The sequence below is a fragment of the Cupressus sempervirens genome, chromosome 11 (assembly GCF_028749045.1).
Source record: "Cupressus sempervirens isolate cs-2001-9-10 chromosome 11, ASM2874904v1, whole genome shotgun sequence".
Classification (NCBI taxonomy): domain Eukaryota; kingdom Viridiplantae; phylum Streptophyta; class Pinopsida; order Cupressales; family Cupressaceae; genus Cupressus; species Cupressus sempervirens.
The window spans coordinates 332,354,237-332,380,584 of NC_143128.1; the positions used below are offsets into that span (position 1 = coordinate 332,354,237).

At 36.3% G+C, this 26,348-nt stretch overlaps 1 protein-coding gene across 2 annotated transcripts in view; it reads left to right on the forward strand.

Annotated features, from left to right (window-relative positions):
• LOC149529441 (uncharacterized) overlaps positions 1–25,877 on the forward strand; it is a 106,219-nt gene extending 80,342 nt beyond the window's left edge. Inside the window, exons 3-8 of one of the 2 annotated variants that reach the window (XM_089808921.1) lie at positions 11,770–11,834; positions 11,937–12,050; positions 12,251–12,406; positions 24,611–24,742; positions 24,966–25,098; positions 25,349–25,877. In XM_089808921.1, coding sequence (XP_089665047.1) covers positions 11,770–11,834; positions 11,937–12,050; positions 12,251–12,406; positions 24,611–24,742; positions 24,966–25,098; positions 25,349–25,488 — 740 coding nt within the window. In that variant the 3' untranslated portion in view covers positions 25,489–25,877. The remainder of the gene's footprint in view (positions 1–11,769; positions 11,835–11,936; positions 12,051–12,250; positions 12,407–24,610; positions 24,743–24,965; positions 25,099–25,348) is intronic. The other variant, XM_089808922.1, reaches the window with a different exon arrangement.
• The last annotated feature ends 471 nt before the right edge of the window (positions 25,878–26,348 follow it).

Genomic DNA, 26,348 nt, shown 5'->3' on the forward strand with positions numbered 1-26,348 from the left:
CAACAAATCTCCCATTCACAAATGATTCGACTTGGCCTTTTATAGTCCCCAAGCACATTGAATGGCTCTAATTGATTTGAAATCTAGGGCTAAGATGATACCAACAAAGCCCTAGTTTGACTAACAACTACACACATTAAATGCTGACCAATAAGAGAATTGCAATGCCTTTAAGAACCAATGAGAAAATGGGTTAGGTAGAAGCTTATAGAAGAATGCACCAACTAGAGGAGCCATCAGTAAGATGCCACATGGGTTTACAACAAATCTTCCTTTATAGGAGAATTTCCCTTGACTTTTCGCTTCTGGCGAGTTCAATGAATCTAGACATAATATTGTGAGGCTCTCTTAGTAGGACACTTGGCATGATTTGACTAGTTGAAGATGAACAAGTGCCATCTTAACACACTTATCTTATAGACTTGATCAATCCCTTGGCCCAATAAACTTCTTTGCCTATATTTCATAATTTTCCTTCTCACTTAATAATGATCCATCTGGACACCACAACTATTTCTTTCCTAAGGCTTGAGCACCCCAACTAGCCACTCTAATGATTAAGCTTGAACATCTCTCACCACCTCAAGATCCAAGCATGCCCACTTAGACTTCTCGATATGTTGCCAATCTACCTCCTAAACTAACACCTACTGACAACTAAAGCAAAAAGAGGGGGTCCCCATTCGCAATAGGACGATGGTGTGAAAACCTCACAACAATACCTCAGCAATTCCTTGTTTAGAGTTTATGGAGACAATTATGTATGCTGCTTGTTGAGCTTTTCAAGATTATTTTTTCTGCTGTTGATTGCTGTCTTTATTTTGGTGTTGGATATATTTTGGTTGTCTTTTTCAATTTGTTTTAGATAGGAAGTCAAGAACCATTTCAGCAGGATGTGTGTAATTTTTGTATGGTTATGAAAAGTGTTTTTAAGTTTCCATGCATTCGAGTTGGTGCAAAAACTAAAGTTGGTGTTGTCTGTGAGTTGTCATTTAACTTTAGTTTTTGCATCAGCTCACAGACATCTATTGATCCAATGTAGTTTATTCCTAAAAAGGTTTCCCACATGAAATTTGGTGTTTTCATTTTGATGTTTTGTTCACTCTACTCTAATTCTCTGTCTTATGTGCTTTTGTTTATTTAAAAGTTTAAAATACTTTTTTAAATGTGCTTTAAAGGTCCATTGATTGGGTTGGAAAAAGTGAGGGGTTAGATCGATGTTGGGGCCTGTGTACCAAGTGATTGATTTTTGCTTGGATAGAGCCAACTTTACAAAAAACTAGCCTAGATAGAGCAAAAACATTTTCAGTGAATAGCTGGATAACATAAATTTTTCCATGGGGGAGGGAATTTTTCTCTCTTTGTTTGTACAGTACTGATTGTATGAATACAGATACAACCAAAAAATCTTGTGATGATCTCCTAGAAAGTGTCAAAATGAACAATTTTATAGGTGTATTTGAGGTTTTTGGGCCTTTTGGACACAAAGGTGGGGTTATATTTGCCAAGTTTTCTCTAGACCATCACCACGTCTCAGATTTGATAGCCAACTCACTTCAAAATTTGAAAACCTGCAATAAAATCGCTAGATAGAGCAAAAATATTTTCAGTGAATAGCTGAATAACATAAAATTTTCCATTGGGGAGGGAATTTTTCTCTCTTTGTTTGCACAATACTAATTGGATGAATACAGATACAACCAAAAAATCTTGTGATGACCTAAAAAGTGTCCAAAATAGATGATTTGATACGTGTATTTGAGGTCTTGGGCCATTTTGACACAAAGGTGGGGTTGTATTTGCCAAGTTTTCTCTGGAACATCACCACGTCTCAGATTTGATAGCCAAGTCACTTCGAAATTGAAAACCTGCAATAAAATCGCTATCCACAAAGCTCAATTCTTCGATATGGGAAGGGCTTTACTTGGCTTAAGCCTTGATACCATGATGGAATGATAAAGAACCTGTTATGAAGCTAGAGAGTTCTAAGTCACGAGATTCAAGTTCAAGTTCATATTCAACAACAATAACTTTCAGATGAAATTTGACACGAAGAAAGAAAATTCAAAAAAAAAAAGTATTATTAAATTTAATTTATTTAGTTTGATTTTTTATAAATATAAATAATTTTTTAAAATATAAAAACAAACTGTATTAAATTATTTAATTAAATTTAGAATATTGATTTAACTTTACTAAAAATATATATAAATAATTAGGCAAGAGCCTAGAAAACAACGGTAAATTGCAAGCCTCTTACATGCAAGGTCTTGGGTTCAAATCTACTCGAGCTTAACAAATAATAAAAAATAATGACAAAAAATAATAATTAACCTTGGCTTCAGCCTATTACCCATCAAAAAACAAAAATAAATTAAATTGAATATTTAAAATGTTAAATTTTAATTTATTAAATGTTAATATCAAAATATAGAAGTAAAATAATAAAATAAAGTTATATTATAAATAGAGTTTGTATAATACATTTAATATTGTTCTAGGAAGTTTGAGAAAGTTTATTTGAGGGCTGAAAAGCATAAAAACTTGACAACTTTTCCCGCTATGGTTGTCAAGGGACTCGACCAATGCAAGGCATCTACTTCTTATCTATGGAGGAAAAGTATGATTTGTATTGTAGATAGAGAGAGATTGTCATATGGTTATGAGGATTTCAGCAGTACCCTTGATACCTCTCGATGGTCAATAACGATTGGTTACCCACCTAGAAGAATTGTTTTTCAGCATTTATTTTAATTATATAAACCTTTGCTTGTATTTGTCCACAAACTTCAATACAAACTTTGACCAATTTCATATGCTTTCTATAAGTTTGCCGAATTTCGAAGCTAAAGCGGAAAATTTGGTGAACCTTGCGACTTAGACAAACTTTGAAGGATCAACCAAGAAGGATGCCTTTCACAAGAGAATGTTCGAACATGAGCTTGCTTGAACAATGATATTGAATGATACAAAAATGATTCAATTGATATTCATTGATATGATACAATGTACAAACAGGCCTTCCTTATGTAGGCAAGTTGATGAAGTAGTTACAACCATTGATGTAAAAATCGCCTGAGGAGATTAATCGCCTAGGCCTCAAAAAGTTTAATTGGGAAAAATCGGCAAAAAATTGGGAACTCAAAAACCACTAAATTTTAATAAAAAAAAATGCGATTTTTTTACAGAATTCAATGTTTTTTTGCATCTAATGACTTAATTACTAACAATACATAAGAAACAATCATGTTTAGATATATATCAATGCAAAAAGAGTTATTAATCGGTAAATTACTAACAAGTAAGTAGTGACAAGTTGTAAATTACTAACAACTAACAAGTTCACAACACATGAGAAGTTGTATTCTCATAAATAAAGTGTCAAATGTAAAGAGTTCAAATAAGCACATCAACATGACTACAAATAAGTACAAATGTCAAATACAGAACTACATCTTCCTCTTCCCAGTCACTTTACTAGTGAGTGCGGGAGAGGGTAAAGCTCTAGAACTAGAACCTCGCAGGGTTTATGCCTTTGCCTGTGTCTGTGTCTGTGTCTGTGTCAATGCAGGAGATGGTGTAGCTATAGAACTAGATGTCGGTAGCTCCACAGTCGCTACGCGCAAGATGTCAAGGTCCTCTGCAGTAAGCTCAATGTCATCATCCTCATCATCGCCCTCCTCGATGTCATCCAAATCGATGTCATATCCAGTTCCACCCCCTTCCTCTTGCACAGCCTCCTCCGCAGCCTCCCTCTCCAAATTAGAGATGTCCTCCTGTGTAAATAAGGGAGCCTGCTCCTGTGCCGTCCAATCATAATAACGATCTATCTCATCCAAATCGATTGGCCCACGAGGATCTTGTTGTGCCCTTTTCATGCGCAATTTAAGATTATATTGCACATAGACCATGTCATTCATCCTCTTTTGGGACAACCTGTTTCTCTTTTTTGTGTGGCTGGTCTCAAACAAAGTCCAGTTGCGCTCACAATGTGATGCGTTGCAAGGCTGTGATAGGATTCTGAGAGCAAGTTTTGCAAGATTTGGAGTGCTTGCACCCCAAGTGGTCCACCAAGCCACTACATCACAAAAATTGTACAAGTTAGAAAATACTAATAGACAACAAAAAGTGAAACATAAATGTTAATTTAGCATTTGAGATTCAGAAGTTTGCAAATGTATTACCTGGGGTTTGTGTAAGCCTTGCTCTCTTGCAGAGAGGAGTGGAGAACACCTTGCTCCCTGCTGAAGTGAAGATCTCCCGCTCAGCGATGATTTTATCTCTTGTTTCCTCGCTGGTTGCCATCTTTTGGACGCACTCACATTGGCCTCTGATGACCTCTCCATCAGGATCTGTATATGTACCATCAGCCCTAAAACCAAAAACGAAAAACAAATAAGTCTTGCAATTTTAGTACACACCCAACACCCTACGAAAGCAAAATGAACTCAAATCTTCGTTAACTTAAATTTGAGCAAGAATGAGTTTACGGTATACCTAAAACGTGGGTTGAGGAAATATCCTGCTGCATGAATGGGTTGGTGGAGCTGATTATTCCACCTTCTATCAATGATCTACCAAATGGGTTCATATTTGATGCTTTCCCCCTTGTAGTAATTTTTGACAGATTCTTTGGCCTTGTCCATGGCCTCATATAGTTCACCCATTGGCGTTTGGTCTCCATCAACCAAACCCAGAACTTTGACTAAAGGCTCAAACACCTGCAATATAAATTTGAAATTAGTTGACAAGTTACAAAATTATTATTTACTTGAGTTACAAACTTAGTATGTTATAAAGTTGTAAAGTGCAAACTAAAACTTAAAGTTTTGTAGTTACCTTTACTATTTCATCGGCCTTATCTGCAAAATATTTATCAAACACAATCCGCACAACATTCTCTCCTTCACTCTTCTTTGAAAATGTGGAATCAAGCCATTTTTTGGAAACAAACATTTGCTTCAAAGAAACCAAATTATCGAGAATGCTTTGCAATGTCAAGAAAATCGTTGCAAACCTTATGACGGCAGGCCTGACAATTTCTTTGCCATAAGTGTGCTCTCTCATCAGGCTAAGGACCCATGGGTGATTGTATATGTATTTTTTCACCTGCCTTGCATCCTCCACAATTGGAGTGACCCACTCAAGTTTGCCCATATCCTCCAAAAGAAGGTCAAGGACATGTGCTGCACACGGGGTCCAAGACAAGGTGGGGTGCCTCTGCTGTAGGAGTTTTCTTGCCAATTGTAAAAGCAAATACTAATTAGTTTCCAACTTTTCAAAAATATCAAACTATTAAAAATTCTTCTTGTGAAATTCACAATGCACATGCAACATAAAATTACGGTTTACCTGCTGATACATATGCAGCAGCATTGTTTGTGATGATTTGCACCACATTTTCAATGCCAATCTCTAAGACCATGTTCTCCAACATCAATGCCAATGTTTGAGCATTTTTTACCTTGCTGGAGGCATTGATTGATTTCAGGAACACCACATTATCATTACAGTAGGCCAAAAAATTAATTATGGTCCTGCTCTTCCCATCCGTCCACCTGTCAGAAAGAATGGTGCAACCAAATTTTGTCCATTCTTGTTTCTGTTCCTCAACAAATGCTTTGGCCCTCTCAACAACAGTTCCAATAAGCCTACAAAAACAAAATTTAGTTATGTCTTAGATTCTTAGTAATTTTAAATTGATTTAGACTTTAGTAATCAACATTCTAATTTCTAGATAAATTAATTAAAATTTAGAACTAAATAAAAAGTTAAAAATTAAAAGGAAATCGAGTGTAATAAAATTATTCGCTTACCTGCCACCCAACACAAAATGAGAAGGGGACTTGTACCCCTTTTCTACAACTGTCAACCTTGTGGCCAAAGCCTCCCAATAGGGACTGTCAACAACACTAATAAGAAGGTTGTTGAAAACCCAGAAATTTGCTAGTGCATTGTCCACTTGGTCATGGACCTTCTTATTCCATTTAGTGGCCTCTAATGAAGGTTGTGCACTAGGTGTGTGCCTCGGCACAAAATAGCTCCCTATCCCAGAAGCACCTGCTGGTCTTGATGGTGCGGAAGTGCTAGGAGGTGTAGGAGTGGGAGTGGGAGCGGAACTCATGAAAGAAAAACCACCCTATTTGTGGACACGCGGCCCACGATAAGAGCCGGCCATGCTCTTAATGGCTGCCTCCTCCTCCTGAACATCAACAAAACTGCCCTAGGTCTCTGCTATGGCTGCCCTGACATGCAATTTATTCCGCTCTCTTTGCAATTTTTTTTGCTCTCCAGCTACGAGCAAGGCATTTGCAAACCTTTTTATTTCTTCTGTTGTACTCTCACAAGGATTCGTATCATGTTTTGAGATCCCTGTGATGTGATATTTGAACCGATAAATGCCCCGGATATTACTTTTTCACATTGAATGCAAATCACTTTGGTTGGTTCATCGGGTGCTTCATAGGCATATTTCCATGCCTGATCTCTCGCATTCTTTGGCCTGGTGCCAATGTAGCCTGAAGGGCATGGAGTCAATGGCCATTTGTTTGCCATTTAAAACTGCTGCGGGCTGCCTTACGCATACAAATTTTAAAAAAAAATCTATAAATAAATTATAACAAGATCAAAGTTAACAGGTAAACAAAGAATTCAATCAACATTCCAATAATAGCACCAATAAATTGAAATCCAAATAACATTCAAACAAACTAGCTGCTAGGGTTTCAAATTTTTCAAAAAAGTGCAAATTTCTAACATAAATTCGATCTAGAATGGAAAAAAATGCAAATGAATGCATTTAATCTTGCTTACATTCATCAAATGCATTCCTAACTAATTAGGAATGTATTTTTATCCATTTACATGCAAGAAAAAAGAATACAATCTCTTGCAAAAATAAAAAACAAAGATTCAAATCACTTACCTAGTAACGAAGAAATCGAATCAAAAGGCCTCCAAATGCACTCGATTCCGCCTCTTGCTTGCTAAGAACTCCTCCTCTATCCTCTCCTCTCCAAAACGCCCTAAGCAATTTAAAAACTGAATGAAAAAAATATGTTTTTTCGTCACTTTATGTGACTGCCGGGCGTGGGCGATTTTTTTGAAAAAATCTGCAAAAAAAATTGCGATTTTTGGGGCGACTAAATCGCCGGCCCCAAAAAATCGCGATTTTTTCTAGTATCGCCTATTAATCGGCGATACTCACATCTATGGTTACAACTACCCCTGTGACAAACGTTAAATGCACGATGAAATATAGTAAATGCTTAAAGATAATATTAAATAATGAGCTAGCATCTATATTTAGAATGACACGTAGGATAAATACTCGATCGTATGGACCATAGTTGAAAAACTTGAACTCGATAATAACTTGTCTATCCCAAATTTTTGAAAAACTTGGACTTGCCAAAAACTTGCAAAAAAATCAGCAATAAATTGGCACTACTACTAAACATTTAAAAATATATAATTTCTTAAAGTATTCTTAAAAACATATGAACATACATATGTATGTGTGTGTGTGTGTGTATAGATGTATACACATATATATGAAACTATTATGATAATAATAATAATGATTATTAAACCTAACTATAAGGTTCACCATTCATAAAATTATGAATATTGAATGCAGTTTTTTTATAGGTAATGGCCCAAAGCCTAGATTAATTATTATTTGTCGAGATTAATTATTATTATTATTATGTGTTAAGCTTGAGAAGACTTGAAGCCAAGACATCCCGGATGAGAGGCAAACAATTTTACCATTGTGTTGTAGGCTCTTGCCTAATATTGAATGCAGAAAACATATAACTTATGAATATAAAAGAATAATTCTATAAATATAACATATAAATTTATGAATATAAACATATAATTCTATAATATTAGATTAATATTAATATTTTTGAATTCATTCATATATTTTTGTCAATAAAATAAATATTAATAAGCCCATACGGGTATTAGAGTTTGGCTTGAGGTTTTGGGTAGTTCCCCACGGTCTTAGGTTTGAATTTGCTCTCAAATTTAAGAGGTGAGATGGCTTGCGAGTGGATGATCTCACTTGTGGGAGGTTAATCTTTCCCTAGCTCACAGAAGTACCCAATATATGAGTTGCTGGTTGCTGGGCTAGGTCGTAGTGATACCCCTGATGCAACTTAAAAAATAAAAAAATAATATTAATATTTAGAAATATAAATATTATATTACGTTCAAAATGATATAAAAAACATATAGATATTCGAAAATGATATAAACAAATAATAATAAAAAAGAAGTAAAGACAATTATATATATATATATATATATATATATATATATATATATATATATATATTTGGTCGGTAATCACTTTTGACTGGAGCTTTGAACTAGCAGTTTCCCAGAGGGGGACCCCATCCCCATGGTATTCTCCTCCTCCTTCATCCCCATGTACTTCGAATGTCCTCTCGTGCATGGACCAATACTTCTAATCACCAACACTTGGGTTGAGATTCAATGTGGTAGTTGGTCATCCATTGAGCCAACACCTTGTAGGAATCTCCACGCGCTTGTCCACTAATCCTTCTTACTCCATGTAGCTCTCTATCTTTGTACCCCTCTACAAATAGCCCTACCCATTAGCAACTTCCATCTCACCCGAGTCTCCTCTACGTCTCTGCCTCCACACTCGTTCTTTTCCCAACCTCTGATCTCCTCCACGTGCCATTCATCTCCTTTCTCCAACCACACTACCCATACTCCCTACCACCCTCCATCACTCCATGTGTCAGTCCTTATTCGCAAGCTCCAATTTCTCCCACCATACACCCAATCATCACCCAATTTTCCCCTGTCACCTTCACTCCTGCGACCACGAATTTCCAACTGCTACCCTTGACTTCCACCATATACTGCTGCCACATCTGTCCTTGGCCACTTTCCACCCCCTCATCAACTGTAGCTTTTAGCTTCTCCTTGCCTATCCTACCTTCGTTGCGAACTCCACCTTTGTGTATTGTGCCAGCTTGGCAACCTTTCTACCCTCTTGGCCTGCCTACCTACACCTCCAACGTTCTCCTCTCTCTATGCATTGGATCTCTATTCCCTTACCATTGTGTCCCACCCCCATCCTTGCCACTGTCAACATCCCTACCATCATATGTGCCAAAATTCTCCAATATCCCACCAATCCCTTCAATGGATCAAACCTAAGTTACCGATTCAAATGTGGATTCAGAAGTGGATACGGGATGCGCAGAAAAATAAATTTTGCAGATGCAGATGTAGGAGGAAGCATGTGTGTGTGTGTGTGTGGGTGTGTGTGTGTCTATATATATATATATATGCAAAGAAATGCAAGAAATATACAAAAGCAAATCATTTGAATCTCAAAATCATGTTCGCAACTTGAATTGGCCAAAATGTTTCTTAGCTTGAAGTAGTTGCCCTTTCCTCAAGTACTACACTATGTAAAGCATCCTCGTCTTCATGTCTACTATTTAAGAAGATGGCCTTCAATTCAAATACATGATGCTTTTGCCACAGTATATGATATGTCATCCTGATAAATTGTATCATCAACCTTGTATTTAATATGTGTTTCTTGTTGGAGCCTTGTAGTAGATTGCACATGGATTCCAAACCATCTTACGCCCTTGTATTTCAATTCACTGTCAGAGAAGTGGATAATATCCTTTGCTTCAATCTCTGTGATTTTTAAATTTTTGTGTGCATAAGAAAATATACTGCTTCTTTGATGGTTACTACTATATCATTTACATGGGGATATTAGCCACCTTTTTACTTCTTATTTAAGCTCTATGATTTTGTTTTCTTATAAACTTTCTGTAGTTGAATGCTTAGAAATTGAGTTGAGCAGAGTTTTACTAGTTGTTTCAGTCATGTTCATAAGAAAGGATGGCAACATCAGTTCAGGACATAATATATCCCAGAAGATGTGGTCCCATGCATTTTATCACCAGCTTATTTTCATAATTACCGTGCACAAGCATCAGAAGGATCTTCTGATTCTGGTGCATACAAATCTTTGTCAAGATATGATGATTATTGGTTAACTAGTGAGATGTCATCACAAATAAAAGAAAAGCCAAGTGAAGCAGACCAATTAGTGTTAGGATTAGGTCCCATTCAGAAATCTTTTTGAAGGCTGTCTAGATTTGTGCCTCCATGATTACTCGCAAGCAATTCAATTGGTTTGGTCTCCCTTGGATGCGTCCGTATTCTCTGCGGGTGCTGGCCGGAAGCCTGTGGCTGGCTTCTGGCCAGTTCCAGACACATCCGGAGGCCTGTTGCTGGCTTCCAGCCGGCACCCACAGGGAATCTGGACGCATCCATAATCCGCATGTATCCGCTTCCGAATCCAGCTGATCTGGGGACGAATCAGTAACTTAGGATCAAACCAATGACATCCCTATTAACAGGGGTTTGCAATAGCCATTGCACTACAGCCTCATGCCCAGAATATATAAATATAATAATATAATTTCTACGTTATATAAATATGTAATTTTAGTAATAATGTATATTTATATTAGTAAAATAGTAACCATAGAGAATGACAGATGCTGGTAAAATAGAAGGAAAATTAACAAGTGTGCCAAAGGAAGCCTTGAGAAACATTGTTTTCCTTTAAAATATATTTTAATTGAACCACAATGCACATAAGGGCTGTGAACATTTGACAAGTTTTAGCGAACTTTTGGGAATTGCTGTGGCATAACTTGCCCCCAATTTTTCTCAGAAAATGTTCCATGTTTACAATATTTTTGCTTAAACATTGCCGTAATTTTTTGGAAATATCGGCAACAAATTTCTGAGCAATAAAATCATTTCCCATGGTAAGTCGTGGTATATCACGATATGCATCATTTATCGTGCAGTTTTCAACTATGTATGGACAAATTAAATGACAGTTTAGTAACTCATCACAACTAACTTATGCCAACTAATTCCTAAGCAAGCTTAACATGTAAATTACGTAACCATATGCCAACTAAGCCTAAGTAAGCTTAATCTGTAAATGATGTTTACACTAACAGTGGGAATGAATATCAGTTGATTTCTTAGTTTACATCTACTTCTAAATGGAAATAAATGATAGGTTGTCTTGATCCGAGTTGTTTTTCCTACTATAATAAAGGGATAAGTTGCTGAGAGGTTATAGTGAAATGAGTGCAAGGCTCCGACATCATAAGGCATGAGGCCGGGATCGTGCCCTGGGTGATTTTTACAGCTTGGATGCCCCTCAGTCCTTGGCTCTAAGCCAAAGAGGTTTCAGACATGAGTGGGCCTGTATCGGGTCTCTAAATCGTCTATGTGGTGGCCTTCGCTGGTTGGTAGCTCGCAGGCTTCGTGCCTCACTGGGTTGCCTCGCAGGTCTGAACCCTCCATCAAAAAAGAAAAAAATTACTTTGTTTCTTTTAGTCATCCTCTTCACAAGTTCAAGCCACTGGCCGCAACTGTTATTAGTTTTGTAAAATGATAAATGACTTTTTTTGTGAGAACTTAAACAGTATGCGTGTGTTGAAACAGCAAAGTTCCTTTTAGTAATGCACATAGTGGAAAGGCTCTAATATGTTGCCTCTATAGCTTGGTCAGTTCTTTGGTATTCCTGTTATATCATTGGAAATGGTTTAGGAATTTTCTTCTAGTGCTATCATTGCTAACTGTAATTTGTAAGTATCATTGTCTTACTTTGGTCACCTGTATATATTTTCTTTTTACGATTCTTTCTCACATGTTTTAATCTTTGCAAAGCAGATACAGATGGAAATGTCGATCCAAAATTGCTAATGTTTAGCAAGAATATGTTCGGAAAACCAGAGGTAGTTTGAATTCCAAAAAGAAAGATGCGGATTCTTTTTGTTGGAAATATTTTATAATGCATCTTATGTGGGTTCCCCAATAAGAAAGTTTTTTTATTACAGTTAGTATGGCCTTGTGACGTAAGTTATGGAAAGGAGTGGAAGCTGCCTCCCTTGTCTTTCAATATTGCACATACTTCTTCCCTCATTTGTTGTGGCGTGACAACGAAATCTTCAGTAAGCTCAAGTTTGATATTCAAAACATCATTATTGTGAATAAGTGGATAGATAATTGTATATTTTGGTCCTCAATTTGGCCATGACTAGGTGATCTGGCTGTATTTAGAGTGTCAAAAACATTTACAGTAAGTTAATCTTTGCCAACTGCAGTGCTTATTAACTCATGGAAATTTTGATTTTCTGTTTGTTGTGCAAAGGTGGGCATTGATGTTGAGGAAAAGGCACGAAGAACAAGTACCAATATTTTAGCTTTTGCCAAGCGCTGGTTTTCTTCACCAGAAATTGCATGGCTAGATGCATTTACAGACCCTGAGGAACAAAGACAGAAATTTATTCAACTGTGGACTCTTAAGGTTTGGTTAATTTCATGGATATTAATTTTATATGTTCTACAAGAATATATAAAATTACTCAATTGAAATATTCAACTTTTTTTGTTCCTCTAGATTCTAAGTAATTGAGTACTTTCAGTATTGTTCCATTTGGATGATCAATTCTTAATTCCTTAGCATGTTACTATGTTTCCTCATTATTTGTCACAAAAGACAGAGAGAGAAGTTGCAAATCACTCAATCTGCATATATATGAGTAGGCAAATCAGTGAGGTGGTTGTAAACAATATTTTTCTTTGCTATGTTAGTTCAGAATATAGATTGTTTTGGATGTCTACTCAATCTGTACTGTCTGATGAGAAGTAGGTTGTTTAGTAGCGAACAGATGTTAGCATTGAACCAAGTCATAATGTAGGATCGAATTCACATGATAGTATGTTAGTTTTTAAAACTGAAGTGGTTTTTTCTGGATCTTTGACAAGATGATTTGTTAGTGTATTCACAGTATTTTGTTTTTACAGATGTTTTTACCAGAAATCAGTCAATGAATCTGGAGAAGTTGGCTGTAATGTTCCCAAATTATGAGCACCCAAATTTTGCCCTAGGTTACAACTTTTTAGCAAAACAAGCTGGGTTTGGAGTTACCTTCCACTTTGATTGAGATCCTGCTAGCAAGTTAGGAATCATCTATAATCATGATTCATAAATAGATTTCTTTGGTTAGAAATAAGCACACATTGGAAATGTAGGTCAGATCACTAGATTGCTGAAATTAATTTTAATATGACTCAACCATAAAAGAGATAATATGGGGCGACTTGATAGGGTGCCCCAGAGACCCTCTACCTTAGGCTCGAGAGTAGTTATACCTTATGTCTTGGCCTCATGTGGCCCATGCCATCCATATGAGGGGAGAAGGGGGTGGGGGGTTTACCTAGTGAGGTGTCCTATCACTGTTCTCAATCTTGTCTCTTGTATCTTACTTCCAATGATTTAACATCCTTATGTTTGTTTGCCATGATAGAGAAGAGGAGTATTCACAACAGGGTGCCCAAAATGTTCATCATTCCTACGCTCAAAGGAAGTCCCCTTTGTCCCCCTTTGGCTGTACGGGACTCCCTTGTCATATACCCTGAGATGGTATGCTTAGAAGGCAACCGCATCACCTTTCCCCTGCCTGTAATCACTCATTTCCCCTAGCATGTCTGGATACAGCACTCACAGTGTGAATATATGTAGTATTATACATATCTCCTATATTAAAACATTCCTTAATCAGCAATATTTCAACAATACTATCACATATAATCATGAAATGCATATTAAATCAGAAGTGTGTGTATATATATATGGAGTATTCACAACAGTGTGCCCAGAATATTCATCATTCCTACACTCGAAGGCAGTCCCCTTTGTCCCCCTTTGGCTCTTTGGGACTCCCTTGTCATATACCCTGCGGTGGAATGCTTAGAAGGGGACCGCATCACCTTTCCCCTTCCTGTAATCACTCATTTCCCCTAGCACAGCTGGATACAGCACTCACAGTATGAATATATGTAGTATTATACAAATCTCCTATATTAAGAAATTCCTAAATCAGCAATATATCAACAATACTATCACATATAATCATGAAATGCATATTAAATCAGAGGTGTGTGTGTATATATATATATATAAATATATATATGTGCATGTGTGTGTGTGTGTATGTATGTATATTAAGAAATCATATACAAGTACATATTACTGAATTTTATTCACATAATCATAAGCAGATTCAATATGCAATGTATGTTTTCCACTATGCTCATACCAAGACTCACGGATTATGTAATCAAATTGCTATACATTTTAATTTACTACCAATTTTTGTTTTTTCCCTTCCCTTCCATTCTGTATGGAAATTCATACCACAATCAATGTATAAGTTGACTTGTAAGTATTATTGCGTTCTTTTCATTTATGAGAGATTATATAGTAAAATATCATATTCTAATTTGATGATTGATTGATCGAATGAATGACTTCCTTTGATTTGATGATTTGAGGTATTGGTGAATGATGATTAGGTGATTGCTGAATTGTTTGCTTCCTTGATCCCAAGGTGAAGTGATGATTGACGATTTGTTGATTGTTTTCTTGATCTTGCTGATTGATTGATATAATGAGGTCCCAATGATTGTGGGATGAATGAAAGATTTGTCTTGCTAAATTCATGAGTGATGATTGAGAGGTGATCTTTTAATCCTTGGAATGAGTCCTTTATACTCTCTTAGTGAAAGGGTCACCACCTTTCATAAAACTTGAGTTGTCAATTTACATTGTTGCTTTTGAGAATAATAAATAATTCTTTAAATGAGAAGGAGAGTCACACCTGCTCTTTATATCTGCGAATGAGAGGGAGAGTTACACCTAGTCTTTGCAATGGTCACAACCTTTCACAATCGCCACCTTTTGAGAGAGTCACAAACCTTCATTATTTATACCCAATGAAAGAGTCACAACCTTTCTTACTTAACACCATTTGAAAGAGTCACAACCCTTCATCAGTTCTTCCCATTCCAGTCTTCTTTCATTAATCCTTCCTTAGTTCCCATGCTCCCTTAATTCTTCTTTTCTCCTTGTCCCTTTCCAAATTCTTCTCTCTTTTATATCTCATGTTTGAGGGAGTACATCTTTTCATCTCATGGCTTTTGACCACTCATTAAATTTAAATAAATTCTACTTTTAATTTTATTCATAGTCATTATATTTTAATATTTTTTTTTTGTTAAGTAGTGGGCTGAAGCCTACATTATATATTATTATTTATTTAGATTAATTGTTATTATGTGTTAAGCTTGAGTAGACTCAAACCCAAGACCTCCCAGATGAGAGACTTACAATTTACCTGTGTTGTAGGCCCTTAACTTTATATTTTATTATTACTATTTAATATTAAATCCTATTTTTGAAAGGGGACATTGTGGATAAAGGATTTGCAGTTATAGTGCTACAACTTCCATGTATTCAAGTTCATTGGTAGCTATACTACCATTTAAAGACTAGGAACCAGAATAGTTAGACATAAAAGACCTCAATTATGAAAAAAAAATTATAGGCAATATCAAGCCATGTAAAATTCTTTAAACTTTCAGCCATTTACATTTTTTGCATTATAAACAATTACACCCAAAAAAAACTTGGCCATGCACATGCAAAGTGAAGTGGGCTTAATGCCTAAACAATCTTTTACAAAATGTCAGAGGATAATTTTTACTATAACAAGTTCTGCAATACCAGTCGAGCCACAGCTAGCTAGAGATTATTGCACTAACAAGTTTTGAAGAAATGCTGGCTTTTGAATCATTAATGGGTCAAATGGTATAATACAATGAAGTGTAATATTCATACATTTACACATTAAGACAATAACGTGAAATGATCCCTAGCTAGCTGTGGCTCTACTTGTACTACAGAAACTTGTTAGTGCAATAATCCCTAACTAGCTGTGGCTCCACTTGTATTGCAGAAACTTGTTATTGGCAAAGCGTCTGACATTTTGTAAATGATTGTTTAGGCATTAAGCTTACTGCAATTTGCAGCTGTACTACCATGTAAAGATTAGGAAGCAGAATAGTAAAGCTAAATAATTTGAATGACTGAAGAAATGCAGGCATTTGAATCATAAATTGCTCAAATGGTATAGTTTAATCATCAGGAAAGTTTAAAGACAATAAAATGTAATATTCATATATGTTTTATACAAGAAGACGCTAATGTGCAATGATCCCTAGCTAGCTGTAGCTCTACTTGTATCACAGAAACTCGTTAGTGCAATAATTGCTAGCTAGCTGTAGCTCTACTTGTATCATGGGAACTTGTTAGTGCAATAATCCCTAGCTAGCTGTGGCTCCACTTGTATTGCAGAAACTTGTTAGAGGCAAAAATAATTCTCCAATATTTTGTAAACTATTTTTTTAGGCATTAAGATCACTTCAATTTGCATGTGCATGGCCATTTTTTTGTGATTTTTTATAATGCAAAAAATGTTAATGGTTGAAAATAAATAAATCACATGTCAAGTGTCATGGTTTTGTATAGTTTTTGAAAGGAGCATATTGAAACTAAAACGACATAAATATACAAGATCCAAAGCAAAACTCTAGCCTGCAAATATTAAGTTGTTTCCTTAAGTTTTGGCTTTTGGATAGTTATAAAATATGAGCACAATTTGCTAAACTTTGCTACATCCAGGGAATTCAGAAGAATTTTCACACCTCTTGGACTAAATATAAGCCCTGGCTAGCTGTGGCTCCACTTGAGTTACAGACTTTTGAATCATAAATGGCTCAAATGGTATAATTTGATCATCAGGAAAATTTAAAGACAATAAAGTGTAATATTCACACACACACGCACACACACATCTGTATCTATTTGTAATGTCCCCATCTTTTTAGCCTCTCAGTGGAGTTCTTAGCCTTTGCGTTCTCCGAAGGCGAAATGGAGAAATAAGGAGAAATTTGATTAAATTAATTTCTTATAAAGTCATTAAATAAATTAAAATTAAAAGGTGACTTTATATTTAATTAATATAATTTTTTAGAAATACAACTAATTATTGCCTTGGAAAGGGGGAAGCTCCTAGGGTGAAGGAAAAAAATAAATAGGGAGGGCAGCCTCATTGTTGAGCATTGAATGTGTTGCCATCTACTCTTCCAGATAGCTTGTGGAGCCAAGGGTTTCTGCAGTTGTTATATTGATTGTTGGGAATGAACACTCCCATTGATTTGCATAAATGAGGAGGTGAAATATCTTTCGACGGGTTGCGACTCTTGGAGAAGACAAATCAGTCTTTTCATTGTGTCAAATTTGTGGCCTAGGGCCAGCTTTGTGGAGTAAGGAATAAGTTAGAATTTGCTACAAGAAAATTCATGTTTTTGGAGCAATTCGAGGTTTTTATCTACTACATTTTACATTGTTTGAGAGTAGATATTTAGGGCATTGGTAGGTTTTGTAAAATCTATTGTAATCTGATTTATATCAGAGTTTTATATTAGAATTCGTTGCCCTAATGTCTTATTGATATAGATGCATATTTTCCTATTTAGAATCAGTGTTATTCAAAAACAATTGCATCTTCATTGTTAGTTGTTTGGTGTGTTCTTTGTAAGCATACTTATTAAAGTTTGGCATTTAGAAAGCAATCAGAATTTACATATGCAATATATCTCTCTTGCTTACAAAGTGTTTGACAAAGTGTCAAACAAGAATTTGGTGTTTGAAGAAGTTATAATCTTGTTGGGGTTATTACATTGGTATGAGAGCTAAATCTTGCCATCTTGAGGGTTTAGCAATCACATGCAAACACCTGGGGTTGGCTCTCACAGATTTTTCCACTCGCAGGCAAGCTTTGTTTGACAGGGAACAAGGTTTTGACAGGCAGCCAGACACCATGGGTAATAGGTAAGAGCATAGCCCACCAAGAGACAATAGGAATGAGGATTAGGAAACAAGGGAATTTTTCAGAGCAATGGTTACAGGACAAGAGTGGATGGCTCGGGCTTTGCAGGCACTCGCCACCATGGTTGAGTGCATGAACCCACAAGACAGACGAAATCAGGAACAAGGGGATAACAAGAGTGCAGTGGGATCTCCTAGAGCTCATAAAACTCTTTCCAGAACAGCAAACAAGTCCACACATCCTACCTTTGTTAGAGAGGAACCAGTACAGGAGCCAACAGAGGAAGCTGAGGATGGGACATTTGCAGATATTCTTATGGTTGCTAATGATGAATGGGAATTATTGACACTACAGGTACAGGAGAGAATGACTTTTGAGAGGTTTGTGAACCAAAGAAGAGAACACTACTGTGCAGTCAAACAAAATAGGAGACCTCGTGGTGAGGATAATGAATTAAAGCGGGCTACAGGGAAGCTTTCCTTAACTACATTTGATGGGAGTAACAGAATGACATCACAAGCTTGGATTCACAAGCTTGATACCTTCTTAGCACTGAGACCTATGATAGAAGTGGAGGCAATAAAATATGCTACGCTACATTTAGAAGGAGCTGCACATGATTGGTGGTACAATGGGATGGTTACTCTTCAACATAACCAAGTGACTTCATATTAGGATTTCGTGGACAGGTTGGTAGATAGGTTTGATGAGAAGGATCCAGAAGTCTACTTCAGGGAGTTGGCACAATTGAGACAAACAGGTGGATTGGAGTATTTCATTAGTGATTTTCAGAGTCTATCTGTTATGGTGCTAGATATATTAGATAGGAGATTGGTTGTTTTGTTCATGGAGGGATTATCCAAACCACTGAAGGGTTGGGTAAAATCCTTTGATCCATTCAATTTACAAGAATCAATTAAGAAGGCTAGAAGTATGGAACAAGCAACCCCAGTAAATAAATTTTAGTCGAAGGGAGCATCTAGCAAAGACAAACCATTCTTCAAGAAACCTGACAGGAATGAAACAAAGGTTGAAAAATAAAGATAAATCATTTGCTCCTTTGGATAAAGAGACATTGAATGAGTTAAGGAAGAAAAAAACTTTGTTTTTATTGCAAAGGACCCTATGACATGAACCATGATTGTCCCTTAAGGCCAAAGGGGAAATCAAACAGGGTTATGTGGGCATATTATGAGGATTCTGATTCTGAAAATTCAGACCAACAATTTGAAAATGAGGAATCAATTGAAGAAAAGTAAGGCACAAATGATATAGGTGATGAGAAGACTAAGGGTAGACTTAAGGAGGCCCATCTCACTAGTGTACAACAAGAGGGATCATTCAGGATGAGAGGGGTATTGGTTGGTCAATGAGTTATTACTTTGCTTGATACAGGTGCTACTTACAATTTTATTGATTCCAGATTGATTGAGAGGTGTGGGATATAAACAGAGCAATTTGAGGGTCTGAGAGTGAGGGTAGCTACTGGCTACATCCTCAAATGTGACAGGTAGATTACAGGTCTGCCCCTAAAGATCAACAATTTTGATTTCAAAGCAGATTTTTATGTTGTTAACATGGATGATACAAATTTGGTCTTGGGTATGACTTGGTTACATGACATAGGGGAGTACTATCTCAATTTGAGAGATATGGAGATGAAGTTTCAGTCAGAGGGGAAGACCCATATACTTAAGGCCATTCGTGACAGTGGGTTTAGGATAATGTCTTGCAGACGCATGGAGAGCTTATTGAGACATGACTAGGTTGAGTGGGCAGCCCATTGCACTTTAATGCCATCACAAGGGCAACAAAAATCAGAATATCACCCATACATATAGGAACTGAGAATCAAACACTATAAGGTTTTCAGTGAAACACCGCCGGGTAGACCTCCAAATAGAGGTATTGAACATATTATTGAGTTAGAGGAGGGTGCTAAACCCATCATGATCACACCCTACAGGCATCCAAAGAGATTGAAGGATGAGATTGAGAAAACCATCAAGAAACTACTTGCTATGGGGCACACTAGACCAAGTAAGTCACCTTTCGCTTCTTCTGTGGTTTGGTGAAGGATGATGGAACTCCTAGGATGTGCATAGATTACAGGGTCCTGAACAAAAAAACTATAAAAAATAGGTACCCCATCCCACGGATTGATGAGTTATTAGATGAGCTACATGGAGCATGTTTCTTTTCCAAAATTGATTTGAGGTCAAGCTATCATTAGATCCGAGTTAGAGAACAGGATATAGAGAAGATGGCATTTAGATGTCATTGTGGCCATTTTGAGTTTGTAGTTATGCCATTTGGGCTAACTAATGCTCTAGCTACTTTTCAGTGCACAATGAGCAGGGTTTTTCAACATTCATTGAGGAAATTTGTGTTAGTCTTCTTTGATGACATCTTGGTGTATAGTAGAACATGGGATGAGCATGTGTGGTGCTTAGACACTGTGCTGAACATTCTGAGCAGGGAGTCCTTGTATGCAAAGGAGTCCAAATGTGATTTGGGATTATCAAAGTTATTATATTTGGGTCATCACATTATCAATGCTTAGGGAGTACGCATGGATCTTGAAAAGATTCGTGCTATTATTGAGTGGCCTACTCTAGTGAACTTGACACATTTGAGAGGATTTTTGGGGTTGTGTGGGTTCTACAGGAGGTTTGTTAGTGGATATTCGAGGCATGCAACACCCTTGACGGACTTGATGAGAAAGGGGGCTTTCTTATGGACTCTTGAGACACATGAGTGTTTTGATAAATTTAAGAAGTTGATGACTTCTTGTCCAATGCTAGCATTACCAGATTTTAGCAAACCTTTTGAGTTGCACTGTGATGCATCTGGTGAAGGTGTTGGAGCGGTGCTTATGTAGGACAAACACCTGATTGCCTATGAGAGTAGGAAGCTCAAGGGGCCTGAGAGGAGCTTCAGCATTTATGATAAGGAAATGTTGGGCATAATTCATGCTTTGGCCAAATTCAGGCAGTATTTAGTGGGTAGCAAATTTAGCATAAAAACCAACCACAATAGCCTGAAACATTTCCTAGGGCAGCGAGATCTTAATGACAGGCAACAAAAATAGGTAAGTAAATTATAGGCATATGATTTTGATATTACCTATTTCAAGGGGACACAGAATGTAGTAGTAGATGCCTTGTCACGAAGACCCCACTTGAGCTTGATGACAGATATATCAAAGGATTGAAGACATTTGATCCTTGCAGAGTATGCAAAGGATACATGGGCATCAGGATTTATAGATGGATTGATCCAGATTAGTGATTTCACCCTTGTGAATGAGATCATCATTTATAAAGGGCACATTTATTTGGTGCCAGGGTCAAAGGTGAAGAGAATGGTGTTGAGGATTTATCATGACTCACCTATGGCAGGACATCCAGGTTTTTACAAAACCTACCGACAGATTCATGAGCGTTTTTCATGGAAAGGGCTCAAAGATGAGGTCTTGCAGGAGTTGTTCAGATTGTGCGGGACAGAACTCACTCCGAGTACTAGCTACCACCCCCAAACAGATGGTCAGACAAAGATAGTGAACAAATGGGTGGAGGGATACCTCAGGAATTACATAGCAAGGCAACATAAGGCTTGGGTTAAGTGGATATATCTATGTGAATATTGTTGTAATTTCACTTATCACATGTCTATCCAGATGCCACTATTCATGGCATTATATGGATATGAGGCACCTAGTTTCATGGATTTGTTGATTAGATAGTAGAGTGCCCAGTGCTCGAGACTTATTACTGGAGAGTTAGGACATTGTGAAGGCTCTTAAGGATAATATCACCAAGGCACAAAATCAATAGAATTAGTATGCTGATCATAAGAGGACTGAGAGGACTTTTGAGGTAGGTGATATGGTATATTTGATGCTACAACCTTACCATTGATCCACTCTCAAGAAGAGTGGTGCCGAAAAATTAAGCCACATTATTATGGGCCTTTTTGGGTGATCAGGAGAGTTGGAGAGGTGACTTATGAGTTGGATTTACCGGCAGAGAAAAGTCCATAATACTTTTCATGTGTCACGTCTCAAAAGGGCATTAGGACACCAGATTGTTCCTTCTACAGAGCTCCCACCCTTGGACGATGAGAGGAAATTGTTTTTACTACCAGAGGCTATCATTGAGTTTAGGGAGAGGAATTTGAGGAGACGTACTATCAGGGAGTACTTGGTGAAGTGGAAGGACTTGCCAGTAGAGGATGCGACTTGGGAGAATGAATTTTTTTTGCAGCATCCAGAGTTGAGATTGCTTGGGGACAAGCAATTTCAAGAGTGGCAGACTGTAATGTCCCCATCTTTTTAGCATTTCAGTGGAGTTCTTAGACTTTACGTTCTCCGAAGGCTAAGTGGAGAAATAAGGAGAAATTGATTAAATTAATTTCTTATAAAGTCATCAAATAAATTAAAATTAAAAGGTGACTTTATATTTGATTAATTTAATTTTCTAGAAGCACAACTCATTATTGTATTGGAAAGGGAGAGTGCATTTTCTAGAAGTACAACTAATTATTGCCTTGGAAAGGGGGAAGCTTCTAGAAAGTGTAATTAAATAATATTTTATTTCCTTCTAGAAGGGTGAAAGAAAAGAATAAATAGGGAGGGTAGCCTCATTGTTGAGCATTGAATGTGTTTCCATCTACTCTTTTGGATAGCTTGTGGAGCCAAGGGTTTCTGCAGTTGTTATATTGATCGTTGGGAACAAACATTCCCATTGATTATGCATAACTGAGGAGGTGAAATATCTTCCGAAGGGTTGCGACTGTTGGAGAAAACAAATCAGTTTTTTCATTGTGTCAAATTTGTGGCTTAAGGCCAGCTTTTTGGAGTAAGGAATAAGTTGGAATTTGCTACAGCAATTTACTACAAGAAAATTCATGTTTTTGGAGCAATTCGAGGTTTTTATCTACTACATTTTACATTGTTTGAGAGTAGATATTTAGGGTATTGGTAGGTTTTGTAAAATCTATTGTAATCTGATTTATATCAGAGTTTTATATCAGAATTCATTGCCCTAATGTCTTATTGATGTAGATGCATATTTTCCTATTTATAATCAATGTTACTCAAAACCAATTGCATCTTCATTGTTAGTTGTTTGGTGTGTTCTTTGGAAGCATATTTATTAAAATTTGGCATTTAGAAAGCAATCAGAATTTACATATGCAATATATCTCTTGCTTGCAAAGTGTTTGACGAAATGTCAAACAACTGAAATATAAAAGAATTTGGTGTTTGAAGAGGTTATAACCCTGTTGGGGTTATTACACTATTCTACACATTACGGCAATAATGTGCAATCATCCTAGCTAGCTGTGGCTTTGCTTGTATCACAGAAACTTGTTAGTGCAATAATCCCTAGCTAGTTGTCGCTCCACTTGTATTGCAGAAACTAGTTACAGGCAAAATTATCCTCTGACATTTTGTAAATGATTGCTTAGGCATTAAGCTCACTTCATTTTGCAGCTATACCACCATTTAAGGAATATTAAAGCTAAATAATTTGAATGATTGAAGAAATGCAGGCATTTGAATCATAAATGGCTCAAATGGTATAATTTAATCACCAGGAAAATTTAAAGATGAGAATGTGTAATATTCATATATATTTAATGCATTAAGACAATAGTGTGCAATGAACTCTAGCTGGCTGTGGCTCCACTTCTAAATGCAGAAACTTGTTATACACAAAGTAATCCTCTTGACAATTTGTAAATGATTGTTTAGGCATTAAGCTCACTTCAATTTGCATGTGCGTGGCCATATTTTTGTGTGGTTTTTTATAATGCAAAGAATGTAAATGGTTGAAAATAAATAGATCACATATCAAGTGTCCTGGTTTTGTGTAGTTTCTGAAAGCAGCATGCTGAAGCTAAAACAGCATAAATGTACAGGAACCAAGGCAAAATTCTATCCTGCAAATACTAAGTTATTTCCTCAAGTTTTCGCTTTTGGATAGTTATAACATATGATCACAATCTGCTAATCTTTGCTACATCCAGGGTATTTAGAACAATTATGTAATACTTTACACCACTTGCACTAAACGTAACATAGTGGAGGGTAGGGATGGGGACATTTTGAAGGTTGCAGGTATCAATCCAAGCATATTAAATGTATTCTTTCACGCAGACAAGCAATATCAAGCCTCACAAGAATTTTTTCATATCCAATTGATATCGCTTTCAGTGAGAAGACTATAGATATCAATAGCAGGGAATTATTTGCATTTCCATGTGCAGTTTAACTCACCATAGAGTAGCAGGAATAATATATATCTTGATCAAATCTAGCTGCTGTAAAGGTTGATGCTAAGATATTTTATTATTTTTTGAACAAATTTATATATTTTTGTGTTTGCCAAACAACCTTAGTGTTACATATACACCCATTTTCAAGCACGTTTCTTTACTGTTAGTGGTTGTAATTGTGAATTTTGTGCTCTATATCATAATTTAATGCATCTGCCATGAAGATGCCCTTTTTTCTTTTTTCCTCTATAGTCTTTTAGTTGGATGAATCACATGAAAGAGGCAGTATCTTGTCTTTCACAAATTGATTACTATAAACTTATATTATAAACAACAGTCCTGAAGATTATGCTCCAAGGAATTTGACACATTTCTAACCTTTGAAAACTAAACATATATCAATGAAATTAATAACAGAAGGAACAATAGAATGTGGGATGCTATTTAATTTGATAGGATTATATGGTTTGTATAAAATTTGTAACATGTTGCAGGAAGCATATGTCAAAGCTTTGGGAAAAGGAATAAGTGGAGCACCTCTCAAGGACTTTTCAATCCATATCAAACACCTTCCAGTTATAAATAAGCATATTGAACACTCGGAAGATGCTGGTTGTAATTCTGTTGTATGAAAAAACAAAACCCTTCTCATAGCATGTATTGGTTAATATTTGTTAACAAGATAAAAATATGGAATTACAAAAAAGCGAACTTGTACAAATAATTTCAGTAACATTCATATGTTTGCAAGATCTTTTAATTTATAATTTACTGGATTGAATGAAGTATTCTAGTTGATATTTCTTTAATACACAACGCAATTCACTTACCTTTTTGCCTATGTCACAGGTAAGCACAATAAAACTGGAAGTCTTAAAAAAGAGTGGTGCTAGTAAAACTAAGTGGCAATTTCTGCTCTTTCAGCCTACAAACTTGCACTATGCTTCAGTTTGCATTGGACGAGATGAAGATTGCTTGCATGGTAGGTTTTGAACTATGGTCTAAAGGCAGTGAATCAATTTCATATTAGAGGGCTAATATATATTTTTTGTAGAAATTGTCTTAAGAAATAATTCTTCAACTTTGACTGATAACATATGTTTTAAGACTCTTGAGATGAATTATTTAAGTGACTATATGGACATGATCTTCAAATTATGGATACAAGATATTTTTTGCAGCTACATGCATCTCTTTTATTTGTTTGTTGTTTAAAGTTTGCTGTTCTGTAGTTGCAGAGGATGAAATGAGTCAAATGAGCAACTGTTCTGATCTCAAAGTGCATGCTTGGAAAACCATCCCATTAGTGAAGGACGAGTTTCTATATGTCAAGGAGACAGTTATAGCATCCACCAATGCTAGAAGCATTTGACTTCATTTGGTGGAAATTTGCATGCATTATTGATACTTGGAAGAGGAAAGCGCAAATCAATCTCTTGGTTTGGAGTTTCTTGGCATACTTAGTGTTGGTAGTGTGAGTTTCATGCGCCTAGATATTCTCTTTGGAGTATCTGGAACTTTTGCATCTTCAATGCTGTAGTTTTCTTTAGATTCAGATAGATATATCAATTGTAAATGCCCTTGTTATTCATATTTCATGTATCATATGCTTAATGTTTTCTTCCATCAAATATCAGTGGTATGGCAGTTTTGGAGCCATAAGATTAATTTACAAATGGATCTGTCACGTTGCCTATTGATTATTGTCAAAATTGGTGATGAACAGTCTCCCATATATATGTATTTTACAGGTTTCCATGATCTTGGGCTTTGCAGTCAAACACTTTTTTTGAAAGTTGAAACTTACCTTTCTGAATACAGTAAATTGGAGGAGGTTGAAAGACTTGAAAATGGTGAAAATGGAGGAGACCAATTTTTTTTGGCGATTCAAGTCCATTTTAGCATTAATTAAGAATCTTAATCACAATAAATGTTTAATCAAGCATCGACACCAATGCATCTAAATATATTATGTGACAGATGTAGTTTTGCAAACAAAATTGATCCAAAATTACAAATCTATAACATATAGGAACAAAAAACAATTCCAAGTGATTACAAGGGCAAATTCATATGGTCACAAGGGTGTCAATCATGTTTTCCAATTGCAGTAAGGGTTGACATGGTGTATTTGTCTAGGAGGGATTGGTTGTCTGCAAAATTGAACAAGAATCCTCCCAACAAGATTTCCAGCCGCTTCTTCTGTAGAGACTTGGTTCATTATAGGCTCGA